This window comes from Myxocyprinus asiaticus, chromosome 16 (genome assembly GCF_019703515.2).
Source record: "Myxocyprinus asiaticus isolate MX2 ecotype Aquarium Trade chromosome 16, UBuf_Myxa_2, whole genome shotgun sequence".
NCBI classification, from domain to species: domain Eukaryota; kingdom Metazoa; phylum Chordata; class Actinopteri; order Cypriniformes; family Catostomidae; genus Myxocyprinus; species Myxocyprinus asiaticus.
Genome location: NC_059359.1, coordinates 22,982,060 through 23,010,035, shown reverse-complemented (window position 1 = coordinate 23,010,035; position 27,976 = coordinate 22,982,060). Strand labels below are relative to the sequence as shown.

General features: G+C 39.5%; 1 protein-coding gene and 1 long non-coding RNA gene across 2 annotated transcripts; one reads left to right on the top strand and one right to left on the bottom strand.

Annotated features, from left to right (window-relative positions):
* The first annotated feature begins 5 nt into the window (after positions 1-5).
* On the top strand, positions 6-27,396 carry LOC127453941 (uncharacterized). The gene is made up of 3 exons (XR_007899475.1): positions 6-249; positions 27,010-27,182; positions 27,306-27,396. It is a non-coding gene; the product is annotated as an uncharacterized LOC127453941 (long non-coding RNA).
* On the bottom strand, positions 2,360-8,774 carry LOC127453939 (DOMON domain-containing protein FRRS1L-like). Its single transcript, XM_051720760.1, has 5 exons — positions 8,377-8,774; positions 7,486-7,570; positions 6,015-6,153; positions 5,683-5,929; positions 2,360-4,682 (listed from the first exon to the last, which is right to left on the bottom strand). The coding sequence occupies exons 1-5, from the start codon at positions 8,579-8,581 to the stop codon at positions 4,510-4,512; spliced, it is 849 nt and encodes a 282-aa protein (XP_051576720.1). The 5' UTR covers positions 8,582-8,774; the 3' UTR covers positions 2,360-4,509.
* Positions 27,397-27,976: the final 580 nt, after the last annotated feature.

Here is a 27,976-nt window from a genome sequence, read left to right as displayed (position 1 = left end):
TACAGCTACACACATATCACTTTCCACCATGCTGCTCATGTTAGAGCCGCTTACCGGGAAAACTTAAGAACCGATCTCAGTACCGGCCAGCTTTTCCAAAGACTTGAGAACCAAACGATGATCTAACCGACAACATTAATCCACAACAACAACTATTTAGCAGAGAATGGCTACTTCTGTTAAAATAATGGGGGGAAACTGGAATGCCCAATGGTCAACGGATGTAGAAAATGAAGTCCCGCCTTACAGGTAAAAGAGCCAGTCACCTTTTACATACAGACATCGCCTGTTAATCAACTCGAGAACACGTGCATTAGCTATGCGCTGGCAAAATTGAGTTTTTTTGTGTAATCTGAGGTAAAGAAGCACAATTTATGAGACCAGTGTTGTCAGATTTACTGCTAACTTGAAATATGTTCTTTGATTGTAATCTTGACAAACTGTTTTGGAGATTTCGGTCTTTCCCCGATTCAAGTAGATAGGAGCTGCACGTGTATGCTGCTTGTTTACATAGAAAAATAGCTGCCTGAGAGCGTTCCACAGATAGATAGTCCACAGAGTGGACTGACTTGCTAAAAAGACTTTGTCCATTACCAGCCCACAAACGAACACAGCACATCACAGTTTTTGCTTACGACGAGGCTGGAGCCGTTGTGCAAGTCCAATGCAGATGAACGAGAAACAAGTGAGTAAAATATGATATATCCATGTTTTGAATCACAATACATTAAGCATAAAGAGTAAAGAACACTTACTCAAGCTGTACATCCCAAGAAACCGGCTGCACAAAAAATATAAATAAACTCCAGCAACTTTCCTGGCATCGAGCTCCAGCATTGGCCCATTCAGAAGTGATCATCCCTATATGCCCTTTTCCCTTCAAAGACAATTACCCTCCACTGTGAGAGCTTCAGATGGCTGAAAGGTGATAACAGTCAGTCAGAACTCAGTTTTAAGTGATTTTTAATGGATTCTGTTTGGAACCAAAATGAGTGCGTTCTCATTCTAGAAAGCATTTGATTGGACAAGGTTTCTCAACCTCTGTGTGACAGTCTTTTTAGCTGGAAGAGAGACTGCAGATTTTGCTTATATATTTTGAAAATGTTTAGAAGTACACTAGCATATAGACAGGGTTGGGAGTGTTACTTTTGAAATGTATTCCACTACAGATTACAGAATACATGCTGTAAAATGTACTATCTATTCCGTTACATTACTCAAGGTCAGTAACGTATTCTAAATACTTTGGATTACTTCTTCAGCACTGGTAGATTTTTTCACTTGTTTTGACTATAAAAACTCTGCCAGTGCAGTAAGACAAAATACACATGTTAAAAATACATTCTCTGGAAAACCTAAATATCTTATGCAGTGTTGTTTCTAAAACAAGATAAATCTAATTGATCTTGTTTTAAGGATTTTTAGATATTTTTTACAGGAAAACAATACAAAAATTATTATCAAGAATACGATTTTTGCCCTAATATCAAAGGTCTTACAACAAAAAAAGAAATTATGATCCAACATGAATTTTCTTGATAAAAAAATATGATCGTGCCTGGTAACATGTGCATGTAAAATGGATAGAAATAGCATTTTAGCTTAGCGTAAAGCTGACAATTTACACAAGGTTTTTTCTATTTCTTCTGCTCCAAACTTAGTTCAAACTTACTTCTCTGTCTGCTCGTATGAATGTAACACATCATAAGAAAGTGTTTCACCGCTGTTCAAATGCACTTTGGATCACATCATTTATATGTATAAATGTTTTCCATCTGAAAGGACTAAATATTAAATGAAACAAATGACAATAAAATGCAAAGTAATCTGTTCAGTAATCTAAATACTTTTTGAATGTAACTGTATTCTAAATACCAATGATTTAAATCGTAACTGTAGTGAAATTCAGTTACTTATATTTTGTATATTAAATATGTAATCCCGTTACATGTATTCGGTTACTCCCCAAACCTGCATATAGATAACCTTAAAAATAATAGATATTGACTAAAAGCAGCAAAACTTTATTTTGATATCACAGATTCAAAATGTATTAATTAAAAAGTAATTAATTCAGCTAAAGTATTCCAGATACAATGCGGACATAAAACGCATGTTAATGCCATGTGTAAAGGGGGGCATTCATTTCTACAATGGCATTGGAAACTGAAAACTATTGCATTATGCTGAATGATGCTGCACGCGTGCCCCTAGGTGTCAGTGTAAGTCCAAGGCAACATAACCTTAAAAAAAAAAAAAAAAACTGAATGCACCTTTAAAGTAAGATTAAAGTTCATTATATAAGAAATGTAAAATGTTTTAATAGGATTTTTGAAGCAGGGAAGCAAAGGGAAGATAATTCAGATTTCCTTCATAGCTTTATTAAAAAGTTCAGTGTGTATATATTGTACCACCAAACACAGGCATCTTTGTTTTCAATTAGGGTGAGATTTCACAGTAAACTCGTCAGAATGTAAATAAGCTGCTAATGTTGTAGGAATATAATGTAAGTAAATTACGTTTAAAACACTCAAGGCGCACAGTCCTTTACTATGCATACTCGTTATTGCATATTCTAATACTGTCAATGTCATGGTTTCAAAAGTATATTAAAATATATTAATAACAACCTTATAAACATATTATTTCATTCCATTAGCATACAATATCTCCATTCACAAAGAATGCTATATGACATGATTAGCGCTGCCTGTACACATCAAAAGGGATTGTATCACTCCCTCAAGTATGCTTCCTCATATTTAACCTTTAGGTCAATATAACAATATACACTCACTGAGCACTGTATTAGGAACACCTGTACACCCACTTATTCATGCGAATATCTAATCAGCCAATCGTGTGGGAGCAGTGCAATGCATAAAATCATGCGCATACAGGTCAGGAGCCTCAGTTAATGTTCACGTCAACCATCAGAATGGGGAAAAAGTGTGATCTTAGTGATTTCGACCATGGCGTGATTGTTGGTGCCAGACAGGCTGGTTTGAGTATTTCTGTAACTGCTGATCTCCTGGGATTTTCACACACAACAGTCTCTAGAGTTAACTCAGAATGGTGCCAAAAACAAAAAACTTCCAGTGAGTGGCAGTTTTGCAGACGGAAATGCCTTGTTGATGAAAAAAATCAACAGAGAATGGCCAGACTGGTTCGAGCAGTCAGAAAGGTTACGGTAACTCAGATAACCACGCTGTACAATTGTAGTGAGCAGAATAGCATCTCAGAATGCACAACAGGTCAAACCTTGAGCCAGATGGGCTACAACAGCAGAAGACCACGTCGGGAACTTTATTAGGACCATAGTGTTCCTAATAAAGTGCTCAATGAGTGTATTTAAGGCATTAAAATTAACAAAATACTTCAATCCCAATACCCAATCATCCTTAAATGGCACTCTTCAATCTCATAAACAAATGGTTCTATGGGACATTTTAAAAGTTCTCTAAATTATTAGATCAAACAACAACCACACCCTAATTGGTGTGGATTTTTGATATCCAGATCTTTCTATATAGGCAGCAACTTGGACCATTTTGAGTTTTGCAATGGTATGAATCCATATAGTCCTTGGAATAGAAAGTCTTTGATTCCTTGGTATGAAGACAAGATGATTCTATCCTGTTCCTGGAGTGGTTCTATTCCAGTGAAAGAGGACGTTGGTCTTAATGGTCAAAATGGCTCAGATGAGGCTGTTGGCTGGCATGCATTATCAAATACTGTGCTGGCATTACTGGGATAAATACACTCTAAATGGAAGGCAGTGATGGTTTATGAATACTATGTGCATGTGTGTGATTGAGCTGTTGAGCTGAGGGTCAGTTATGTACTGCTGTTATTTGCGTAATCAATCACAGGAATTATTTTACATCAGTTAAATGTTCAGTTTGTAATTCACAGCCTTAATAAATGTTTAACTATATAGAACTATAATGTACTGGAAGGCAGGCAACTACAAACAGCAGAAAAACTCTACTGAGATACTCTACTGACACATATTTACAACATATTTTTAAATAGTAGGTCAATTCAATAGGACAAGGCAGATCAATAGGGCATTAAACAATTCACCTCTCTGTAGAACTCTTTAGTGGGTTATAGTGCACCATACTTCGGAGTATGTCATGATATGTGCCATTGTAAGCATCAGATTGGCTCAAAGTTTCAAATTTTGTAGGCTACCAACTACACATGACATACCATTCTGGGTTCCTTAATTCTTGTATCAAAATAAAATGTGTATGCCTGACCCTCTCCCTTCTATGAATGAGTATCAACATTGCTGTAAATAACACAAAATTAATCCATAGTCTTAATACTAGTGTACATAGTTTGAAGATGATTTATGATCACAATGTTCTTAGTCTTCTTATTAATTGCTGCCTGTTTCTAATACTGTTACGTTGGCACAGATGTGTTAATGGATTCTTCACGGTAAGCTTTTGTCATTCTCTCCCTCTCTTTTCTCAGTGACATTGTTGCTGGTTGTAGTGGTTATGGTGTGCCCATTAGCAGGTAGAAAGTAAGAGCAACAATGAGAAGAAGGCAAAAGGGAGAGTTGAATGTCTGATAGGCTGTGGCAGGCATAAAAATATCTTCATATTTATAGATGCTTATCATGCGATCTGACACCGGTGGAGAGTCAATGTCATGCCTTGTGATGGAACCTGAGATAACGGGAAGAGAAAAGAGAATGCAATCTCTGTAAAGAGGGCAGTAATGGAACCATAAATTAGGCAGAATTTCTGAGTCAAATATTAAAAGAATGTTCCAGGTTAACACACATAATGTGATACAGTACATAATAGCTCTTATTTAATCTGGGATTAGTCATACACATGAGGGTGAGTAAATGATAGATAACTTTCATTTTTGGGTAAAATATCCCTTTAAGCACAATCGACAGCATTTGTTGCATAATGTTTACCACAAAATATTTCTTAAAAAGAAAGAAAGAAAACGCTTAAAGGTGCACTCAGTTAATTTTGTCTTTGTGTCATCTTGGACTTACACTGACACTTAGCGTCTTGGATGCAGCACCATTTAAAATCAATAGTTTTCAGTTTCAGACGCCATTCTAGAAATGTAATATTCACAGTCAGCCATGATTACTTTAATCAATGAGTGAAAGTGTCAAATAACAGGATGTTTACTGAGATTAAGTGAGTAGTATTCGGCTGGTCATGTGATTCTAAAATGGCAACCCCCATGTGCGGATCCTCTCCATGTAGAATAAAACAGCTTTTACTGATATTACTGGAGACTTCATTTTAATGTGAGTGGTCATGATTTCCTACATATATTGTGAAATAACAATTCATGTGTTTAGGAGTTACATTTTTTAATAAGGACAAAAGGGTTTCTTCCAGTTGAAGTAAACAGTACCAATTTTTTTTAAGTTTTTGATCATATTTTTGTTAAAGCTGTGTGTAAAAATGTGTATTATTTGACCTCTAAAGTTGTCTAAATCATAATTTTGGAGCATTCATTTTCCTGTGGCTGTAGTTTAGAAACAGTGTGTATTTTGATGTTTTGTTAAGTGCCTTATTGAAGGTAGGCAACATTATGCCACAAATGCTTTAGATAAGAGTTTAACTTGTACTGAATCCGGAACATTCCTCTAACATGCATAGTTCCTGCAGTTTGCACGCATGTACACACACTTACCTTGTATGGCAGGTCCCCAGGCAAACAGATAGTACCAGCTAAGGTGTAGGTCCACCAATGTCTCTTCACGTGCGACATGAAGAGGACGTTTGAAGCGGCAGGTGACACGGTTGTTTTCAAAGATGCCCTCCTCGTCCCGTGCTGGGTTTCTCTTGATTTCTTTGGCCCACTGGCCCACGTTATAGAAATGATGGATCCGTACACGGCCGTTATCATCATGAACACAGCCCATAACATCATCACCTCCCTACAACAAAAATATGTTGATGTATTTTTATTGTGTCAATGCACTGATATTAAGACATACACATTATATATTCACTGCCACTTACCATTTTTTTGTCAGAGGAAAAACCAACAGCGACCCAGCCATCAGTGTCCGCACTCATCTCATATTCCACATCTGTGCCAATGCGTCTGTAACTTAGGAAGTATTCGCAGGTCTCTGCGTCACAACCTGGCTTCCCATATCTACATCAACAGAAAAAGACAAACAAAGTGAGGCAAAATTTGGACAATTCATTCATTTAAAAATGACCGCAAACACTAGAATAGCCAGAGTCATAGAATTGTACAAACCGTTTAAACAGTTGATTCAGTATAAACTCAACACAAAATATGAATATCCTTCATGATGTGCATGTATGTCATGCAGAATTTATTATTAGGTTGACTTGTCTGATTGACATTATTAACACTCGAATGTGCTGGACAGCATTGCAGGCTGCAGCTTGATACCGCATTACGCAGTTTGCTGAGCAAGACAGTAACCACATATTCAGGAATGTAGGGGATCAAATTTAATAGTGTAAGAAAAACCCACAATGGTAGAACACTAATATTTCAGGTTCGATACAAGTTAAACTCAGTCTACAGCATTTGTGGCATAATATGGATTACCACAAAAATTAAATAAGCAAAAATGTGGGTTCCAGTGAGGCACTTACAATGGAAGTGAATGGGTCACATTTTTGAATGTTAAAATACTCACTGTTTCAAAAGTATAGCCACAATATGCTTGTTAACATGATTTTAGTGTGATAACATCCCTAACTCACCTTTTCTGTGTAAAGTTATAGCCAATTTCACAACTTCTTTGCCATGACGATGTAATGTCAACAAACCCTAAAACCTTAAAATGACTGTAAAAATTACAATTTAAGCAACTTTACAGCTCAAATATTACATGAGTTTTAACAGAAAAAATAATGTAAGTGCTTTTATAAAATTATAAGCTTCACATTTCTGTATTTTTTTTTTTTTTTTTTTAAAGAAAAGTAGGGACGAGTCGGAATATATTTTTGTGGTAATCAACATTTTGCCACAAATGCTGTCGATTGAGCTTAACTTGTATTGAACCCGGAATATTCTTTTAAACTGTAAGTTCACCGCAAAATGAAAATTCTATAATTTACTCACAGTCATGTTGTTCCAAACTTGTATGACTTTCTTTCTCAAGTGGAACACAGAAGGAGTTGTTAGGCAGAATGACAGCCCTCAGTCACTATTCACTTTCATTGTATGGAAAAAGATGTAATGAAAGGGAATGGTGACTGAGATGAACATACTGCCTAACATCTGCTTTGCTGATCAATGGAACAAAGCAAGTCATGTGAGTTTGGAACAATATTAGGTTAAGTAAATGATGACAGAATTTTAATTTTTGGGTGAATATTCCATTAATAATGGGGGGGAAATAACAATGGTGGGACCCTGATACTGAGCAATACTAGCTACAAATTTGACACCACAATAGCCTCTTGTTCATATAGCATAATTTAAAATTGTATTCCATGTGCTCACCTGATGCATCCTTTGGTTATTCCACAGTCACTAACTTTGATTCGGGCAAATGGGTCCACAGGCGGTGCAGTTGGGAAGGGGTAACCTATGAGACATCAAAGAACAGTATTTCTCACTGACTGATGCTTCAGATGTGTTTTGATTTTATAAATCATATAAATGTCTCTGGAGAGAAAGAGAGGGAATTTTACATTTTCATAAAAACATTGATCTCACAGTATACTGTTGCATGAATAAAAACATCACGAAACAGTCCTATGGGTTGGGAAGGTCTTGAGGTAACCGGATGCGAGTTTCAAAGCCAAGCTCGCGGGGCGCTGACCGAGGTGCTGATTCTGCGGCGCTCCGCGGAAAAACAATAGCCTACGCATATCTTCAAAAACATAAATTAAAAAGAGAGAATTAAGTCTTCCAAAAGTATCGCTGATAATTATAAATAAGGGACTATATATTTATTCTAATTAAGAGGCCTAATTATCAGGCGGTAAACATTCCTTAGATGTATTTAGTACTAGTGGCCGTTCACACCGAACGCTTTTTTTGTGCGCTGTTTCTCCATTGTTTTTCTACGTAAACATGCGCTAGTCGGACGTCTTTGACCGTTGCTCCGCGTCTCGCTGTTTTTTAGACGCCATGTCAAGTTAAAAAGGAACGTCAACTTTTAAAAACGCGTCTGGAGACACCTGCGTTTTGTTCTGTTCGTTGTGCTGCGTCTATTATTTCTTTATTTTTTTTTTTTAGCGCAATGAACTCGTTCGGTCTGAACAGCCCCAAACACTGTTCGAGCACCTCCGATTTACAGAGAATGATGTATGAATGAACATAATTAAAACAGCAGCGACGCATAAAATTGTCTTCAAATTAAATGACACAATAATTCTTCCCTCGTACCTTCGTCTGAGAGGTATCTGGACTCGAGGAATTCTGAGGCGAACGTGCTATAGGAATCTTTATGGGGTTCCTCATGCCCTGGCTCTCCGTGTTCTCCTTGGCCGGCCCGCAGAACATTGTCATCGGTAGGGCTGGCTGAGGCTGCCAGCCACAGTGTCGGATCCAAAAGCACAAATATCTGCAACAGCGGATGCAGAAGAAACATGACTGGATGTGTTGAACCAATTGATACGATTTCGCTTATTGCACACTATACGAGACGGGGTTCTGGTTTACTAGTCGCATTACAATACTGATGCTTAGACTGATAACAAATAATAAAATAAAGCTAATTAAATCGCTTTCATGATAAAGCGTTTCGGTTAGTCCGCAGGGGTGGCGGTGCTGAGGCAAGAGGGTCGGATACCACTAATGAATAGGGCCAAACCAATCCGCACATGGTGAGATTTGTAACTGATAGTGATGCTGTTTGGTACAGCTATTGCTCTCCCGTCAATATTAATTGCATTCATGATTTTGCAAAATGCAGTTTTTCTTTGATTGTACATTATTATACATTTTCTTTATATAGCGGACCATCATACAGTGATTTCACACATTATGTCTCCCCTTCTGTGCCCCAGTTTTCCTCGCCTCCCACGTCAATCGATAGAGATTGCCAGTATTGCGTTCCAATAACATCGCACTACGTGTGATCATGAATTACATTCACAGCTTAGAAATTATGCTCAATAATTAGCCTGTTTTATAATTTAAAATGCATTTGAATTCCCATGGGTATACATAAACGTCTAACAGCCGGGTTAAATGAATATTGTGGGTTTAATACAAGTTAAGCTCAATCGAAAAGCATTTGTGGCATAATGTTGATTACCACAAAAAATAATTTCGACTTCCCCTTCTTTAAAAAAAAAAAAAAAAAGCAATAACATGGGTACATATACAGTGAGGCATTAACAACGGAAGTGAATGTGACCAATACTATTTCAAAAGTAGGCCTATAGCCACAAGACATAAACAATATGCATGTTAACGTAATTTAAGTGTGATAAAATTGTTACTAACCTTTTCTTTGTAAAGCTATAGCTAATTTTACAACTTCACTGCCATTACGATGTAATGTCAACAGACCCTAAAGACACTTAAACCACTGTAAAAGGACGATTTACAGTTTAGATAATACATGAGGTTTAACAGAAGAATCTATGAAAGGGCTTTTATAAAGTTACAAGCTTCACATTTCTGCCTTTATTTAATTTTTTTCAAGAAAAGCATAGATGAGTCAAAATAAATTTTGTGATAATCAACATTATGCCACAAACAGGGTTGGGGAGTAACGGAATACATGTAACGGGATTACGTATTTAATATACAAAATATAAGTAACTGTATTCCACTACAGTTACAATTTAAATCATTGGTAATTAGAATACAGTTACATTCAAAAAGTATTTAGATTACTGAACAGATTACTTTGCATTTTATTGTTATTTGTTTCATTTAATATTTAGTCCTTTCAGATGGAAAACATTTATACATATAAATGATGCGATCCAAAGTGCATTTGAACAGCGGTGAAACACTTTCTTATGATGTGTTACATTCATACGAGCAGACAGAGAAGTAAGTTTTAAATTCACGTTGGTTCATAATTTCTATTTTTCTAGTAAGACCTTTGATATTAGGGCAAAAATCATATTCTTGATAATAATTTTTGTATTGTTTTCTTGTAAAAAATATCTAAAAATCCTTAAAACAAGATCAATTAGATTTATCTTGTTTTAGAAACAACACTGCATAAGATATTTAGGTTTTTTAGAGAATGTATTTTTAACATGTGTATTGTGTCTTACTGTACTGGCAGAGTTTTATAGTCAAAACAAGTGAAAAAATCTACCAGTGCTGAAGAAGTAATCCAAATTATTTAGAATATGTTACTGACCTTGAGTAATCTAACGGAAAACGTTACAAATGACATTTTACAGCATGTAATCTGTAGTGGAATACATTTCAAAAGTAACACTCCCAACCCTGGCCACAAATGCTGTCAACTGAGCTTAACCTGTATTGATCCCGGAATATTCCTTTACGTTTTTTTACTTATACACAACAGCTGCTGGTGTCATCAAAAATTACTATTCACTGAAAGAAGGAAACAAAAAATGAAAGTCTGCTCCGGAACCTTAATACTTAATACCACAAAAAGTCCACGCCACAATGTCCATTGTCTTCTATAAGCAGTTCAATTGGAAGTATATGTTTGTAATTACACATACAAGCGCAAATTACTTTGTTTAATGTATTCAAACCATAGCTTTTGTGTATTTCACAACAAAACTGAATGCAAAATCAAGTTTCATTCATTCTAGTCACCTGGAAGTGTTTGTCAACCGTGCATTAATCACTAGATGGCAGTGTTTACTTTCTCAACAGAAAGAAGAGTCCGCCTGCACATCTCATGTGGCTATACATAATGAAGTTTTGATCAATAAATAATGGAAATTTATGATTTTTGGAAATGTATACAATATCAAAGTATTAAACACACTATAATTTTGATACAATACATTATCAAAAGTATTCTTTTTTTATTTTTTATACCTACCTGTATTTTGCACTATACATTCTGTCTTCTGTTTTAACTGAGGAAAACAAGTGAACAACTGTAAGTATGTTTGTTTTTAATAATTTTTTTCTAAATGTGGACTTGTGTGCTGTGTAAAAAAAAAAGAAAAAAAAAGAAAAGTGAATTCAAACAGTTGTTGTTTAAGGAACTGTTTCTACCTGATATGACCCTTAAAAATTCCTTTAATCGGTATACCTAATATATTCCGGTTGATTCAGTCACGTAAAAACATTTATTTGACTATTATATAATAAAGCCCATTAATTTCCAAATTACCACATTAAGTATTTTTAGGTTATCAATAAATTTTCACAATGTAGTTTTGTTGCAAATTTTGTTGATTTTTGGCTATAAGCTTTTTCTTTGTCTGTTCTGGCCACTTTAAAACTGTAATGGCTTTGTTGTGCAAACCTCACATATAGGCCAATGTTCTCTAGAGCTCCTGATATGGTTTACTGGTGCACCTTCATTCTGAGCTCTTAGCAATTGAACTCTATAGCTTCCTCAAAGTGATCATTGGCCTCTCTGTGGCAAGAAGTGGTTTGATGGAACGTAATCCAAGACTATCAGTTGCCACTAAAGCCACTAGAATCAGTAGCAAATTACCACCAACCAGTGTGTACAAGTACAACCAACCACTTCACTTACAGAAAACAATAAACTGATATTTTCTCAGCTGATTCATCAGATGCTCCAGAGTTTGAAATAAAGAGCACATGAAGAGAGATCAGCCGGCTGGCTGAATTACAAAATGTAGCAAAGATCAAGGATAGCACTTAAGAAATACAGTGGCATGTCCATAATTGAAGCCCTGGAAAATGGTAAACACAAGCTAACAGCTATAGCAGACAGAGATCCACATGAGAAACAGAGGCTAACAACTAAACCAATTTCTTCAAAAAGTTCTCACTGCGGGGGCCTGGGTAGCTCAGCGTGTATTGATGCGGACTACCATCCCCTGGAGTCGTGAGTTCAAATCCAGGGTTTGCTGAGTGACTCCAGTCAGGTCTCCTAAGCAACCAAATTGGCCCGGTTGCTAGGGAGGGTAGAGTCACATGGGGTAACCTCCTTGTGGTTGCGATTAGTGGTTCTCGCTCTAAGTGGGACACGTGGTAAGTTGTGTGTGGATCGCGGCGAGTAGCATGAACCCCCACATGCTGGGAGTCTCCGCGGTGTCATGAACAATGAGCCACGTGATAAAATGCGTGGATTGACTGTCTCAGAAGTGGAGGCAACTGAGACTTGTCCTCTGCCACCCGGATTGAGGTGAGTAACCGCACCACCATGAGGACCTACTAAGTAGTGGGAATTGGGCATTCCAAATTGGGAGAAAAAAAAAAGTTCTCACTGCTGCAGTAGCATAAGAGGCCATGAGCAGACTCATGAAAATCTGAAATTGAACAATACTGGACAAGTACATGGGAAAGGGACTCAAAAATAACGGCAGTGCTTAGTAGCCAAAGCACCTAAGAGAAAATCACTGAGATCATTAAAAAAACAACAACAAAAAATTACCATCTTTAAAGTAGATATCCAAAAAACAGCTTACAACTCTCCTTTCAAAGCAAAAAATATATGATTGCATGTAGTATTTGAGTACATTTGTGATTATATAGAATTAAATGATTAGGATTAGGGATTTCATATTCATATATTCACTTTTTAATGAAATTGTGCAGTTGCAGAAATGGCACTACATTAAACCTAAACTTGCAGTTTAAAATTCATCCCTTCAAGGTGTCCACTTAAACCCCAGCACCTCTATCTCAACCTCTCTTATTTTCTCTGGATATAGCCAATTACCTACTGCTTAGCAGGACTATTAAAGTCTACCTGAACTGACATCAGCCTTAATAGCTCTGTCCAATCAGCACACATATGCACTTCAACATAGACATGCACACATACACACACAAGCATTCACATACTGTAGTTATACCAAGATTCCATCCTCCCCCATTAACCAAACCATCCCCCCTCCTGCCATCATACACACACGCGTGATCTCTCTGTGTCTAATAGCCTTACCCAATTACGGCCACAGTGCTAGGGGAGAAAGGATGATGAGATCCCTTAACATGTTAATGAAGAACCTACGGCATACCTGCCTTATCTTAATAACCTAAAACACACACATACACCCGCTCACACTCACACCCACACACAGCAATCTGCCAAATGTCAATTGTGTGTGTCCTGGGTATGAGTGTGTGATTGACACAGAGACAATGGCCGCAGGTCCCATTCATAAACGCAGAGGGGAGAGAGAAAGAGAGAGAGAGTGGAAGAGTGAGACAAATGTATTCAAGTACTACAATTGGAACCATATGTCCACTGAGTTTTTAAAAACAAAACTGTATCTGCCATAAACTATCATTGCAAGCAAAAAAAATTCAACCTCTAAGGTTTCAACAGGGAAAAATTTCAATTTCACAAGAATTCATGCCATGTCAAGTTTGAACGCCTGGACTTTTTTTATTGTTGTATTCAGCTCTGTTCAGGCAGGTCACAGTTTCCTGTCCAAGGCTATACAGACAATGGGGTTCAAAATTCTAAATCCACATTGAGCATCTGGGATTCAAAATCTTATTTAAAGCTTTAGAATTTTGAAAAATGTAAAACACAGAAAGTAAGAAATGTTTAAGATTCTGCACTATTTCTAGGTCACTAATAAAAAGCTAATTTGTAACATTTACCATATGAACTCCTTGGTGCAAAAGGTCAAATTTCCTTGCTTCCATTGAGGAACACAAGATACTCTTTGAAACATTCTCAAATCATGGAGGGCTAACATTGATAATCAGGTTTCTTACAAACTTGTGGAGTTAATGCCAGCTCAAAAGCATGCAGTTATTAAAAGAATAGTTCACCCCAAAATGAAAATCCTCTCATCATTTACTCACCCTAATGCCATCCCAGATATATATATGACTTTCTTTCTTCTGCTGAACACAAATGAAGATTTTTAAAATAAAATTCAGCTCTATAGGTCCATGCAAGTGAATGGGTACCAAAATGTTGAAGCTCCAAAAAGCATAAAAAGGCAGCATAAATGTGATCCATAAGACTCTAGTGATTAAATCTATATCTTCAGATGGGGTATAATAGCTGTGTGTGAGAAAAAGTATGAATATGAAAAATATGAATATTTAAATCATTTTTTAACATAAATTCTCCTCCCTTCCCGGTAAGTGGTGTGAATGAGTGTGAATCTCCAAAAATAAAAGAAGAATGTGAAAGTTAAAGTGAAGGTGAATAATAAAAATGGCATTAGGGTGAGTAAATGATGAGAGAACTTTCATTTTTGGGTAAACTAACCTTTTAAGTTCAAATCTTTCAATTCAACCTAGTTATGCTAATAATGTAATTTGTAATTATTATTATATTATAATTTATAATAATAATATATTATTTATTATTAAATTATAATTCAAATATTATTTGTAAACATTTTGTATTAAAAGGATAGTTCACCAAAAATATTTTGTAATCATTTACTCACCTGTCATGGCTTTCTTGCTTCCATGAAACACAAAAGGAAATGTTAGACAGAATGACAGCTTCTGTCACCATTCACTTTCATTGTATGAAAAGGAGCAGCACTGCAAACACTCTTGAAAATTCCTTCTCTTGTGTTCCACGGAAGAAAGAAAGTCATATGCATATGGAACAACATGAGAGTTAGTAAATGACAAGATAATTTTTTATTTTTGCTTGAACAAACTGTTTAATTTAGGAAAATACAAAATAGAAGCATTTTCAATAGTGGTCTCAGACTTTTGGACCCCACTGTCTTTTGTACATATGTTAAAGGTAGTATCATATACAGTATATGTATAGTGATGTATGTATAGTTGTATAATGTATGTATAGAGTGCACACATACACTGAATCACTACATGGTTACTGACAGAAAGAAAAAGGGCCCTATTATTCCTGAGAGAGTGTGTGTGTGAGGCTTCATCTTAACTTGTCAACAGTCCTTACATAATGACAGCAGAGCAAGCACTTGTGGCATACCCATCACTCTCTCCCTCACTTTGAGTCTAGTACACAGAGCAGACACACACATACATAGAGAGGGATCGATAGACGTCCGTGTTGCTTACTGAAGACAGCACTGTCTGGTGGGGCCTAATCTCTGTGAGTCTCCATTGTCCCCGGGAGCAAATTATGGGCACGTGCCTGGTGTTAGCCCATTAATCCGGTGATGGTCTAATGTGTTATATTCCCTCTCCCTTTGTCTCCCACGGGAGAGTGTTGTGGTGATAGATTGAGCCCTGTGTGTGTGTGTGCCCCAAGAAGAGTGATCTTAATTTCTTTGTTTGAGCAAATAGAGATAGAGGATGAGCATTCGTAAGCTTTCTGTTTCTCTATTTCTCTGTGGCTCTCCATCTCTTGTGCTCATTTGAAGTCTGGTCACAGATATCTCTCCTTTGTCTGACTGCCGCTTGATTGCTATTTGATCCTGGAGCATTCGCAGCATTTCTCTCTCATGCAATGGCTCTGTGAGTGATCTCCCTGTCAATCTGTTTGCTTTGCAGTATTTGGTTCTCCGATTATACATGTGTACTTGGCTAATCTGATTGGTTTGACAGAGGCTGTTAGAACACAAACACCCGCATGTTCCAATCAATAGCATCATTAAACGTGAATTAGCACTTACTCAATCAAACTACACAGTTTAGCACTAATCTCGGTCATTTACCATGGTAACCCAGAGAGGCCATTGTAAACTGACGTGTAGATCTTTGTGGACCACAGCAGGGACTGTCAATCACTCTCCTCTACCCTCAGGATGGATGAAAATGGGATGATGGGAGGGGTAAATAAGGAGTCGCCTTGGTCTCCTCCAACATATCTAATATCTCTGGGTGAGTTGCTAGAATGAGAAGACAGAGGTTTTGTAACAGACTCTTAATGTTTCACAATTTATAGAGGTGAACTGTGCAGTTTCTGCTCCATTAGTGTTTACCAAACAGGAACTGCAAAAAGAACTACGTAAGTAAAATTTGTCAGACAAACTTTTATGTTGGCTTGACAAAGCCTTTAAATCAGTTTTAAAAGTTAAAAGTTTGAGGGTTATACAGACATTACAGTAAAACAAACAGCTAGCTAGCTAGGTAGATAGCCATACGGATGGATAGATGGACGGACAGACGGACAGACAGATAGATTGTAGAAACATTGATAGTGCTTGTTTACATTGGAATTTTTTATGTTTAAATAGTTTAAATAGTCTTGGCCCGTTTGAACATTCTGTCAATGTACATTAGGTCAGTGAGTTTTTTTGAAGTTTTGAAATTACGATCAGTTAGAAAAGTTATACTGCAATTGACTAGTTACAATTTTTAATTTTGAGATTTTAGAAAAAACCCTAGAATAACAGTATGTTGGCTTTGTCAAGTAGGTTTCCCAAACACTCTCCCCATCTGCCATTGCTCGGACAAAAACAGATAGCCCCACACCAAACTAACGCAATTAGTTGAGCCAATGTTGTTGTGTTGAACTGGTCAGGATGATCAAACAAACAAAGCAATTATTTGATAATGCCACAGAACCACAGTGTTTACACTTTTCAGGAGAATAAATCTGCAAATTATAGTTGTTTCTGCACATTGGTTTTGGGTGGAACTATATTTTTGTCCAACTAATTCTGTGTGGCGCTAGTGGTGTAGAAATTACACACTTCAAGCTGGGATATGGAAAGTATTTTAACAAAGAAAAAATTACACAGCTTTAAAGGGACAGTTCACCCAAAAATGTTCCCTTATCATTTACTCTCCCTCATGCCATCCCAGATGTGTATGACTTTCTTTCTTCTGCAGAAAATAAACAAAGATTTTTAGAAGAATATCTCAACTCTGTAGGCCCATACAATGCTAGTGAATGGTGACCAGAACTCCAAAAGCTCCAAAAAAGAGATAAAGTCTGCATTAAAGTAATCAATATGACTCCAGTGGTTTAATCAATGTCTTCTGAAGCGATCCAGTTGGTTTTAGGTGAGAACAGACCAAAATATAACTCTTTTTCACTGTTACATCTTGACATCTGTAGTCTCTTTGGCAATCAAGATTTCAAGCTGATTACACTTCCTATAGCACCATTTAGCATTCTGCACATGCATCAAGCACTAGGAAGTGTAATCGAGCTTGAAATCATGATTGTGCCTAGAGACTGCAATGACAAGATGCATAATGAAAAAGGAGTTATATTTTGGTCTGTTCTCACCTAAAACCAACCGGATCACTTCAGAATCATAATCAGAATAAGCTTTATTGCCAAGTATGCTTACACATACAAGGAATTAAACCACTGGAGTCTTATAGATTACTTTAATGCATCTCATTTTTGGAGCTTTTGGAGGTCTGGTCACCATTACATTTTTATGGACCTACAGAGCTGAGATATTTTTCTAAAAATCTTAATTTGTGTTCTGCAGAAGAAAGTAAGTCATACACATCTGGGATGGCATGAGGGTAAGTAAATGATAAGAGAATTTTCATTTTTGGGTAAACTAACCCGTTAAGTCCACTGAGTGATTGCTGAGTGATACATGGCTTGTTGATGTGTTGTTTGCTGAAATGCATGCAATTGTCTGGGGTGATCAGTGTGTCAAGATGTACACAAAGAAAATGATCAGTCCTGCCATGTGTCAAGATTTACATGACAGACATGCCAGACACATACAGACATGCCAGACACAACTGGTTCCTCCTGGTTCCTTCTTGGTGATGCAATCCACAGACCTCTTTCCAAACGTGTCAAGAGAAGAAACCCATTTTTTTTTTTTTAAACAGAAAGATGTCGACAGATGGGATATCAGTTTTTGGAAAGAGGGGTTGTGTCTAAGGTCACGTCCACACTAATCCATTTTAATTTGAAAAATCAGTTTTCAGTTTCCTAATGTTATCGTTTTCCAAAGTATGCAGTAATGGAGAGCGTCTTTCAAAATGCTCCATTTTCAGTGGATGAGGGGTATAGTGAAAATCAATTTGAGTGGGGCATGTTTTCACCTACATTATAGACACAAATTGGCCAGTTCCTTTGTTATTGTTATTTTGTTTTGCTCTAACAATTAAAACATTTCAAAAGAAGATAAATCAGGGCTGGGTAGCTCAGCAAGTAAAGACACTGACTACCACACCTGGAGTTGCAAGTTCAAATCCAGGGCGTGCAGAGTGACTCCAGTCAGGCTTCCTAAACAACCAATTGGCCCGGTTGCTAGGGTGGGTAGAGTCATGTTGGGTTAACCTCCTCATGGTCGCTATAATGTGGTTCTCGCTCTCGGCGGGGCACGTGGTGAGTTGTGCATGGATGCCGCGGAGAATAGCGTGAAACCTCCACACGTGCTAGGTCTCTGCAGTAATGCACGCAACAAGCCATGTGATAAGATGCGCGGATTGACGGTCTCAGACATGGAGGCAATGGAGATTCGTCCTCCGCCACCCAGATTGAGGCAAGTCACTATGCCACCATGAGGACTTAGAGTGCATTGGGAATTGGGCGTTCCAAATTGGGGAGAAAAGGGGAGAAAAGAAAAAAAAATGCACAGACTACAGTCCAAAGACTGTCTGAAACACAGACAAGCAGAATAATACAAACAGTAAAATGTTCCAGTGCTGTTACACGAAATACTGCATATAAGCAATCTTAGAACACTGCTTGTCCAATCGTATTAGAGTACCTTATGTTGATAGTTTGAATCACTAACAAACAGCTACTGTATATAAAGCATGTCTATACCGTAAGAACATTATTTTCTGTTACTGTTTCTGTTTTTGGATGCCATGAAAACTTTTTATACTAAGGAAAGTATACACCCAGCATGTACACAGTAAACTGTGGCTGTATGTGGATTTGATATATTAAGATTGTAGATAGAAGCCCCCCTGCTCTGCCCCGTAGACAGATCATCCTAATTAAAGACCAGTGAAGTTATGTACTAACATCATTACTGTAATCACAGACACTGATGAGGTTATCATTATCACGATGTTCCTGTATGCACACACAAACAGTCATACACACACAGATAAATAATCTACTGTCAGAGTGTTTGTTAATGTAATTGATGTAGATATGAAAATAACCTGCAGTTCCTGCTGTAATTGGTAAGTATAAAATGTGATGAATACATAACACGCTACATAATAACTCTTATGATTCAATTTTTTTATTGATTCATCTATTAAACAAAGAAAAGCAAAACATATACAAACAGAATCAATATTTAACCCCCACTATTAAATATTGTAATTTGTATATATTCCATCCCCTTAAAACTATCTGTCTGGCGATCATAATGCTAGTTAGGACCCAGTTTTTTATGTGCTTATTCTCTACATTTTTTAAGATTAACATTTTTATTTGAGTCATACAAATGACAAAGAAAAACAAAAGATATATACAATGAATCAACATTTAACTCCGACTTCTACCCCTCCCCCTCCCCAATCAACAACCCCATCCGACCCCCTACGAACATCCTTGTGGTCTCACATATGTACACACACACAGAAAAAAATTAATAAAATAAAATAAAATAAAAAATATATAATAATCATACACATCTCAAACTACGCCTCTCTCTCCACAGTCCCTCCCCGAGAGTCCCCCAAAAATGTCAAATAACTGCCCCATTTCCCATCAAATGAATCCCAGATCCCCAGCCTTCTACACGACACCTCGAAAGCTGCCACCCTGCCCATCTCCTCGCACCACATGAAACGAGGGGGCTCCAGCTGACTTCCATCCTCTAAGGATAACCTGTCTGCCCACCATAACACCGGCCAGGATCCAATTCTTCATGTACTTATCTCCTACATCAATGACTGCCCCGTCACCCAAAATACAGAGCCTGGGGCAAAAGGAGGTCCGAATACCCAATGTGTCAGCCATAAAATTCTGGACCCTCAACCAGAACTCCTGTATCTTACGACACCCCCAAAAAACATGGGTGGTGTCTCCATCTTCTAAATGGCATCGCCAGCAGGTGGGTGTGTCCTTAAGACCAAGCCTATACAATTTAGAAGGGGTCCAATAAAATCTATGTAGAATCTTAAATTGCATAAGGCGCACCCTTGCATCTCTAGATTCAGACTTGACATTTTTAAGAAGCCTAGCCCACACTCCCTCCTCCAAAAACAAATTTAAATCTTCCTCCCATAATCTTTTAAGAGAATTTAAAGCTCGGTCCCCCAGCCTCTGAATTAACAAGGAGTAATACACTGATGCCTCATGACCCTTCCCAAAAGCAGCAGTCACCACTTCCAGAGTATTTGCTGCTCTAGGGGGGTGTATGCTACTCCCAAAAACAGAGCAGAGCAGGTGGCGCAGCTGTAAATACTTATAAAATTGAGATCTGGGAATCTCAAAATGTTGAATCAAATTTTCAAAAGACCTCAATACTCCACCCTCATACAGGTCACCAAGTGTATTAACCCCCCTCACAATCCAATCTGACCAACAGAAAGGGGACTTATTAATACATAGTTTAGGGTTCAGCCATATGCTCGAGGCTACGTTTAAATAAATATCAGAATTAAACACTCTGGACACTTTTGTCCATATTGAGTGCAAATGCAAAATAACGGGGTGCGACTTACCCTCTCCAGCTAGTTTAATCGAAAGGCTTTGCAGTGGCGAGATAGAGGCAAGAACTTCCTTTTCAATACAAAACCAGGGAGGAGCTCTCTCAGGTGGAAGTGACCAATGAACCAAATGTCTAAGACTATATGCATAATAATAAAATAAAATCTTGGGTAGGCCTAACCCACCTTTGTCAATCGGCCTATGTAATTTACTGAAATTTAACCTGGGACGTTTACCATGCTTCGGACTTTTTGATGAATGAGGCATACTGTATGATCTGACCCCTAAGAACCAATTTAAGTGCCTCCCAAGCCACACCCACAGAGGATACTAAGGACCAGTTGGTCTCCATATAAACATTGATTTCAGCCTTTAACTTTTGTTGGAATTCAGAATTTTGCAAAAGGGATACATTAAAGCACCAACTATATGTTCCCTATCTGTCGCTCACTCGACGTTGTGTCGATATAGTGAGACTAGGGGTCACTCTTGGGAGCAAACACCTCTGCTTTTTTGGAAAAAAGCCAATGAGAATTTGCGAGTGGAATTTGCGTGCCACTCCCCCGGACATACGGGTATAAAAGGAGCTGGTATGCAACCACTCTTAACCACATTTTCTCTTCGGAGCCGAGCGGTTCTATTCATTGAAGCTGAATTCATCCGCGCAGTTCATTTTCCTCATCTGCCGGATTCTACGGCACATTTCAGTGGCATCTCCCCCTCTGCACCCCTGGAGTGCAGAGAATGCCCCTGGGCACTTCGGCAGAAACAACTAAAAGAGTGTATTCTAAAAAAAAGAGTATATTTTCTTTCTAAAAGAGTGGCACACATGGAATGTCTTTTTAAAGATGCCTTTCCGTCTCTGTGTTATTCCTGGTTGCGGTTGATATCTCTCCGCTTCTGACGGCCACGATCGCTGTCTTACGTGTCTGGGCTCTGCCCACATGGAGACATCGTTCGTGGATGGGTCTTGTCCTCACTGCGAGAACATGACCATGGCAACGTTGCGGTCGCGGCTTGCATTCGTAAGAAAGCAAGCCACCCCAGCGGCTCCCCGCCTCGGTCCTTCTACCTATGGGCATGAGGCCATGCCAGTTAGCACTGGGGGCGATTTGGGGACCTCAATGGGACCACCTCCGCCGGGTATCCCCCCACAGACCTCACATTCCCCAGCATGCTCGCTTGCTCCGGTCAGGCGCTCGGACGAGATCGCCTGCTTGTCTCAGGGCGAGTTCGACATCTCGTTCGGAGCCCGGGAAGAAGACAAGTTATCGAGCGCAGCATCGGAGAGCGGGCTCGTCCAGTCGGACGCAGAGGCATCCACTGTGAAGAAGCTCCCTTTGAGCCCTTGGAGTCAGCTGAGCTTAAGGCACTCTCTTTGAAGACTGCCCTCCTGACTGTGCTCACTTCCATTAAAAGGGTAGGGGACCTGCAGGCGTTCTCTGTCAGCGAATCGTGCCTAGAGTTCGGTCCGGGTTACTCTCACGTGATCCTGAGACCCCAACCGGGCTATGTGCCCAAGGTTCCCACAACTCCTTTTAGTATGTGCCCAAGGTTCCCATGACTCCTTTTAGGGATCAGGTGGTGAACCTGCAAGCACTGCCCCAGGAGGAGGCAGACCCAGCCTTGGTGTTGCTGTGTCCGGTGCGAGCTTTACACATCTATTTGGATCGCACACAGAGCCTTAGAAGCTCAGAGCAGCTCTTTATTTGCTTTGGTGGACAGCGGAAAGGAAGCACTGTCTCCAAACAGAGGATCATCCACTGGGTCATTGACGCCATCACGATGGCATATCAGGCTCAGGACAAGCCACCCCATGCGGGGTTATGAGCCCACTCCACCAGAAGTGTGGCGGCCTCCTGGGCCCTGGCCAGTGGCGCCTCTGTGGCAGACATCTGCAGAGCAGCGGGCTGGGCAACACCCAACACCTACGCAAGGTTCTACAATCTCCAGGTTGAGCCAGTCTCGTCCCGTGTATTGGCAGGCACGAGCAGGTAAGTTCCGGGACAACTGGCCGGGTGTACCGCTTGCACATAGCACCTTTCCCCTCCCTTGAGGTGAAGACATGTGCTCTTGACTCCCAGTCGTGTTCACAGACTGTGATCCCTGGATGACTTTCCTCCTTAGCCCTCTGGCATCTGTGTTTGTGGAGAAACTCTCTGACCAGCCCAGTACGTGCACTAATGAGCCCCTATACTGAGGTAGGTGCTCCACATGTGCTGGTTCCCCGAAGGCGACCCCATGTGATATCTTCCGCAAAAATTGTTTCCCTGATGGCAAACTGCGTCTTCCTTGGGCAGAGGCCCCTCTGCCCCCGGTCGCCATGCTCTGTAGAAACTCCTCCCCCTTCGGGTAGGACCTACCACGGGACCTCTCCACATGACATACTTCCAACAAGACTCGGTAAGACCATGTGACGTATTCCACTCAATATACCCCCCTCCCCTTTTTGGGCGGGGTGTGGTCTCCCTTGGGAGGGACACCCCCCGACGCAGACAGTTATGGCTCCCAGTCAGTTAACAAATTCCACTCTTTTTGGGGAGAGAAGAGAGGGAAAAGAGGCCTTGGCTGGGCTAGCCTGTACCTATAGTTGGGCAGTCGACTTGTTCCTGATGGACCGTTCAACGCTAATAAGAGCGTTGGAGGAGGTTACGTGACGGCCTGGTACGCTGGCTACGAGGCACACAGCAGTCTGCCCGTCACATACCGCCAGTTCATGCAACACATCGACACAATGTCAAGTGAGTGACAGATAGGGAACGTCCTGGATACTTTTGTAACCTCTGTTCCCTGATGGAGGGAACAAGACTTTGTGTCCCTCTTGCCACAACGCTGAACTATCCGCTGAAATGGCCGGGACATGGTCTCGGCTCCTCAGCACAAAACCTGAATGAATGGTTGCATAACAGCTCCTTTTATACCCGTATGTCCGGGGGAGTGGCATGCAAATTCCACTCGCCAATTCTCATTGGACTTTTTTCAAAAAAGCAGAGGTGTTTGGGGCTCCCAAGAGTGACCCCTAGTCTCACTATATCGACACAACGTAGAGTGAGCGACAGATAGGGAACATATAGTTGGTGCTTTAATGTATCCCTTTTGCAAAATCCTGAATTCCAACAAATGTTAAAGGCTGGAATCAATGTTTATATTCTGTTGTTTATAATGTTCCTCCATCAGGGAACAGAGGTTATGAAAGAATATACTATTCTAGAATTAATCTGATGGACTGCTGAAAAAATTTATAGTCCTTCAAAAGTCTCCAAATATCTGTAAGACCAAGAATTTTACACATCCTGTGAAGCGTCAGTGCTGCTCTAAGGGGCTTACACACTTTTGCTTCACTATGATCAAGGACTGAGTCCATCAAAAGATTAAAGTCTCATCCCAATATTATATTATGTGGGATGCCAGTGGCTTGCAACTTCTCTCCAAGATCTATAAAAAGCCCTGATCATCAACGTTAGGTGTGTAAATATTAGTCAAAATCAACCTTTGCTAAAACAATAATGACTTCTCCTAATTTATCATTAATCTGTTTGAGACATTTGAATTGTAGATGTTTACTTATCATTGAAATGACTCCCCTGCTCTTACTTGAGCCAGCACAAAAGAAAACATGTCCACACCATATCTTCCCAAATGTTTCATCTTCCTGCAGGGAAAGATGCGTTTCTTGAAGAAACACAATATCATATTTCTTACATTTAAGAAAAGAAATAACCTTCCTTCTTTTTATGGGGTGCTCCAATCCATTCACATTCCATGTGGAGAGAGACAGTCCACTAATATTAACATTTGACATTATGACATATTAGAAAAAAATTGATTGTGTCTCAGAATAACATTATAAAGACCACATTCCAACATTAGTGCAGTCAAACCCCGAACTTCCCCCCGAACCCAACAAACAGAAAAAAGAAAAACGTGTGCATTAACTGCGCCAACTGGTGTCCATCCCTCTAAACTCAAACAGTCCATGTACACCTACAAGAGCCCCCGCAACAAATTTGCCATTGGATTGCTCAAGTCCGGTGCTTCTATACAAATTTTATGAGACAGAATTACACAACAGAAAATAATCTATAAAACAAACTCCAGCCAATAAGTGGGATAAACACAAAGACATGTAGATTCATCCACATAACTGTTCCAAAGGTGTGTTCTTCCACAAAACAAACTCCAGCCTCTAGGCAGAACCAGCACAAAAGAAACAAAAAAGGCTTCCAGTTTCCTCGGACAGTCAAGTGAATGTTCAGTGAGTCAGGCCCATTCGGCTGTTACATGAGTGCAAAACAATGCCTTAATCACCCCAATGTTTTGCATGAAATATTCCACAGAACAAACTCCAACAATAGCAGGCATAAGCACAAGAATGTGCAGATTCATCCACAAACTGTCCCAAAGGAGTGTTACTCCACAAAACATACTCCAGCCGCTAGGTGGAACCAGCACAAAAAGAAACAAAAAAGACGCTCAGTTCCTCGGATGGTCAAGTGAATGTTTAGTGAGTCAGGTCCACTCGGCTGCATAGACAGTATTACACAATAACTTACTCATTCCATTTACTTTATGAAGGACATCGCTTGCTGTGGGCATGTAAATATTTTGCGCCCATCCTTAGTATCTATTCTCAATTTGCCCAGGAACATCAGTGCAAAAGCAACCTTCCATTGATGTAAGAGTTTCTTGCATTCCTTGAATTGATCATGTTTCTCTCTTGTCGAATTCGCAAAGTCTGGGAACAAGAAAATGCTGTGGTTCTTCCAAGAAAGTCTTCCTTTACTCCTTGCCTCGCGTAACACAAGATCTTTATTGGATAATATCAGAAATTTGTCCAGAATTGATCGGGGCCTGTCTCCTTCTGCGGATCCCCAAGCCGGGGATTTCGCTCGATTTCTAGCTTGTAGCCTGTTATGTCAAGGAGACTCGGGAAGAGCTCGTCTAAGAATTTCACCATATCTCGGCCTTCTTCATTCTCAAGAATTCCAACAATTCAGATGTTGTTTCGCCGGCTACGATTCTCTAAGTCCTACAACTTTTCTCAAACACGTTCCAAGTCTGTCTTGGTCGCTAGCGTGTTAGCATCTAATTCCCTCTCCGATGACTCCAGATAATCGATCAATTTCTAGACATCCGACACTCTTGTAACCAACTCAGAGAATATCGTCTCCATGGCAGTGATCAATCGACGTATTACAGCAAGATCCTCCAAGTCAGCAATGACCTTCGCCAGCATTGCCGACATGCTCGACAGTTGACACTGAATCTCTCCCGCCGCACCATCCAAACTGAGCTGGGGTATCGCTTGAGCACGTAAGTGTCTTTTAATGTCTCCAGAGTCCAAGAATTTGGAATTTTTTGACATATTGTCTTCATAGAACAGTTATGGAACAGGGTGTATAGAATCTCACCGGTTTATGACACAAAAAGTATTTAAAACTAGCAAAGTGCGCAGAGCTCGCCATTCACACATCCGACCCTCGCATGGCGCCACACGACTCCTACATAATAACTCTTAATTAATACATACACACTGTACATAGCTCCACATATATATGTGTTCTGCACTGCAAAATATCTGTTAAAGGGCTATTTCACCCAAAACATTTTATTCTCTCATCATTTACTCACCTTCATGCCATCCCAGATGTGTGACTTTTGTTTCTTCTGCTGAACATAAACCAGATATTTAGGAGAATATTTCAGCTCTGTTGGTCCTCATAAAGCAAGTGAATGGATTCCAAAATTCTGAAGTTCCAAAAAGCACATAAAGGCAGCATAAATGTAATCCATATGTCTCTATGGTTAAATCTATATTTTGAGAAGCGATGTGATAGGTATTGTTGGAGCAGAGTGATGTTTCTCTCTTAAGCCAGAAAGAAACACAGGAGATCGAGGATGAAGGGCTCCAAGAGTAACTTTTATTAAAGCAGTATTAGCACTCAAGCATGCATCAGCTGATACACAAAGAAGTCTCTAAATGGGTCACGGGTGTGACCATACAAGTCATGAGATATGTCTGTTTGCACATACACACACTCAAAGGTCGGCGATTTGTCACACTTTGTCCCTTTTTGCAGAAACACAATTTTCCACACCTCACTCATCTCAGGCAAACACACACAGATAATGTCATAAAAAGGTCAATGCATAGAATGACAGAAATGTAAAAAGTAAACATTTATCAATATATTGATTATAGATCCCACATTTCCCCCCTAAGATACCCAGGTCCCTGGAATATCTACAAATATGCTTCTGTGTCGAAGCACGGCCGGACAAAACAACCTCTGGTAAATTTCGCAATTCTGGTCTATAACATCGAGGCTCACTCAAGGACCATGGGTGGAAAAATACAAGAGATCTATTTAACTCATGTGTTTCCCCTCAGCTTGGTGTTATCTTTCTTTCAGGAACTGTTGTGAGTTGATTCTGGGCAGTCAGCCAAGTGATCCAGTCGTTGCTCATTTGGCGCCAGCGGACGAGTCAGCCCTCCAGGGTCTGGCAGTCAGGCCTGTGTCCAAACACCCTGCACATCCAATTCCGGGGAGTGTTTTGAGTCATTCTTCCCCTTGGCAGACTCCCCGTAATTACTTCAATTTTGATGTTTTACCTGTGAACATAAGCACAAAAACATAGGCAGTAATTTGTTTTACAGAGGTTTGACTGGTGTATTCATTCCTACCTGACTTTCCCTTATTTCTTATAGCACCAGCGGTGAGTTGTAGAGCAATCTATCAGAGACATGGAGTGGTTGAACATCTCCACTGTGCAGGGTGGCCCCTCACCCTCTAAATAGGTGAGTTCTTCCTGACAGCTCTCTCATACCTCTAGTCTCTATTCCCACCTCAGACTGGCTGTCAATGAGATCTGTGTACTGAATGTCTCTTTCCCTGAAACTTTACCTCTGTAGAGTGATTAGCAGAATAGTATATGGTCCTTCCCACTTTGGCCCCATCAAATCTCTTTTAAGTATTTTAACAAAAATTTGTTGTCCCGGGTAAAACCTATGAGCCGCACTTCCATCAATTGGTTTTTGTGCTGCCTTAACTTGCCCCTCAACTCGCTTCACTGCTTCTGTTATTTGCATACAGTAGTCGATTAAGGTGTCAGAGGTGAGGTGGATGTCAGCTTCTCTCAGATCAACCTGTCCAGGCACATACCTGGGCCTTCCTGTGACCACCTCAGAGGGGCTAAACGATGTCGATTTGTTTTGTGCCCCCCTAATAGAGCATAGAAACATAGGGAGAGCTTCCGGCATTGTATTCCGTCATTGTGCAATTTGTACAATCTATTTTGATGGTTCGATTTACTCTCTCTATCATACCACTCAACTGAGGGTGACCAGGGCAATGAAAATCCCATTCAAGCTTTAGCATT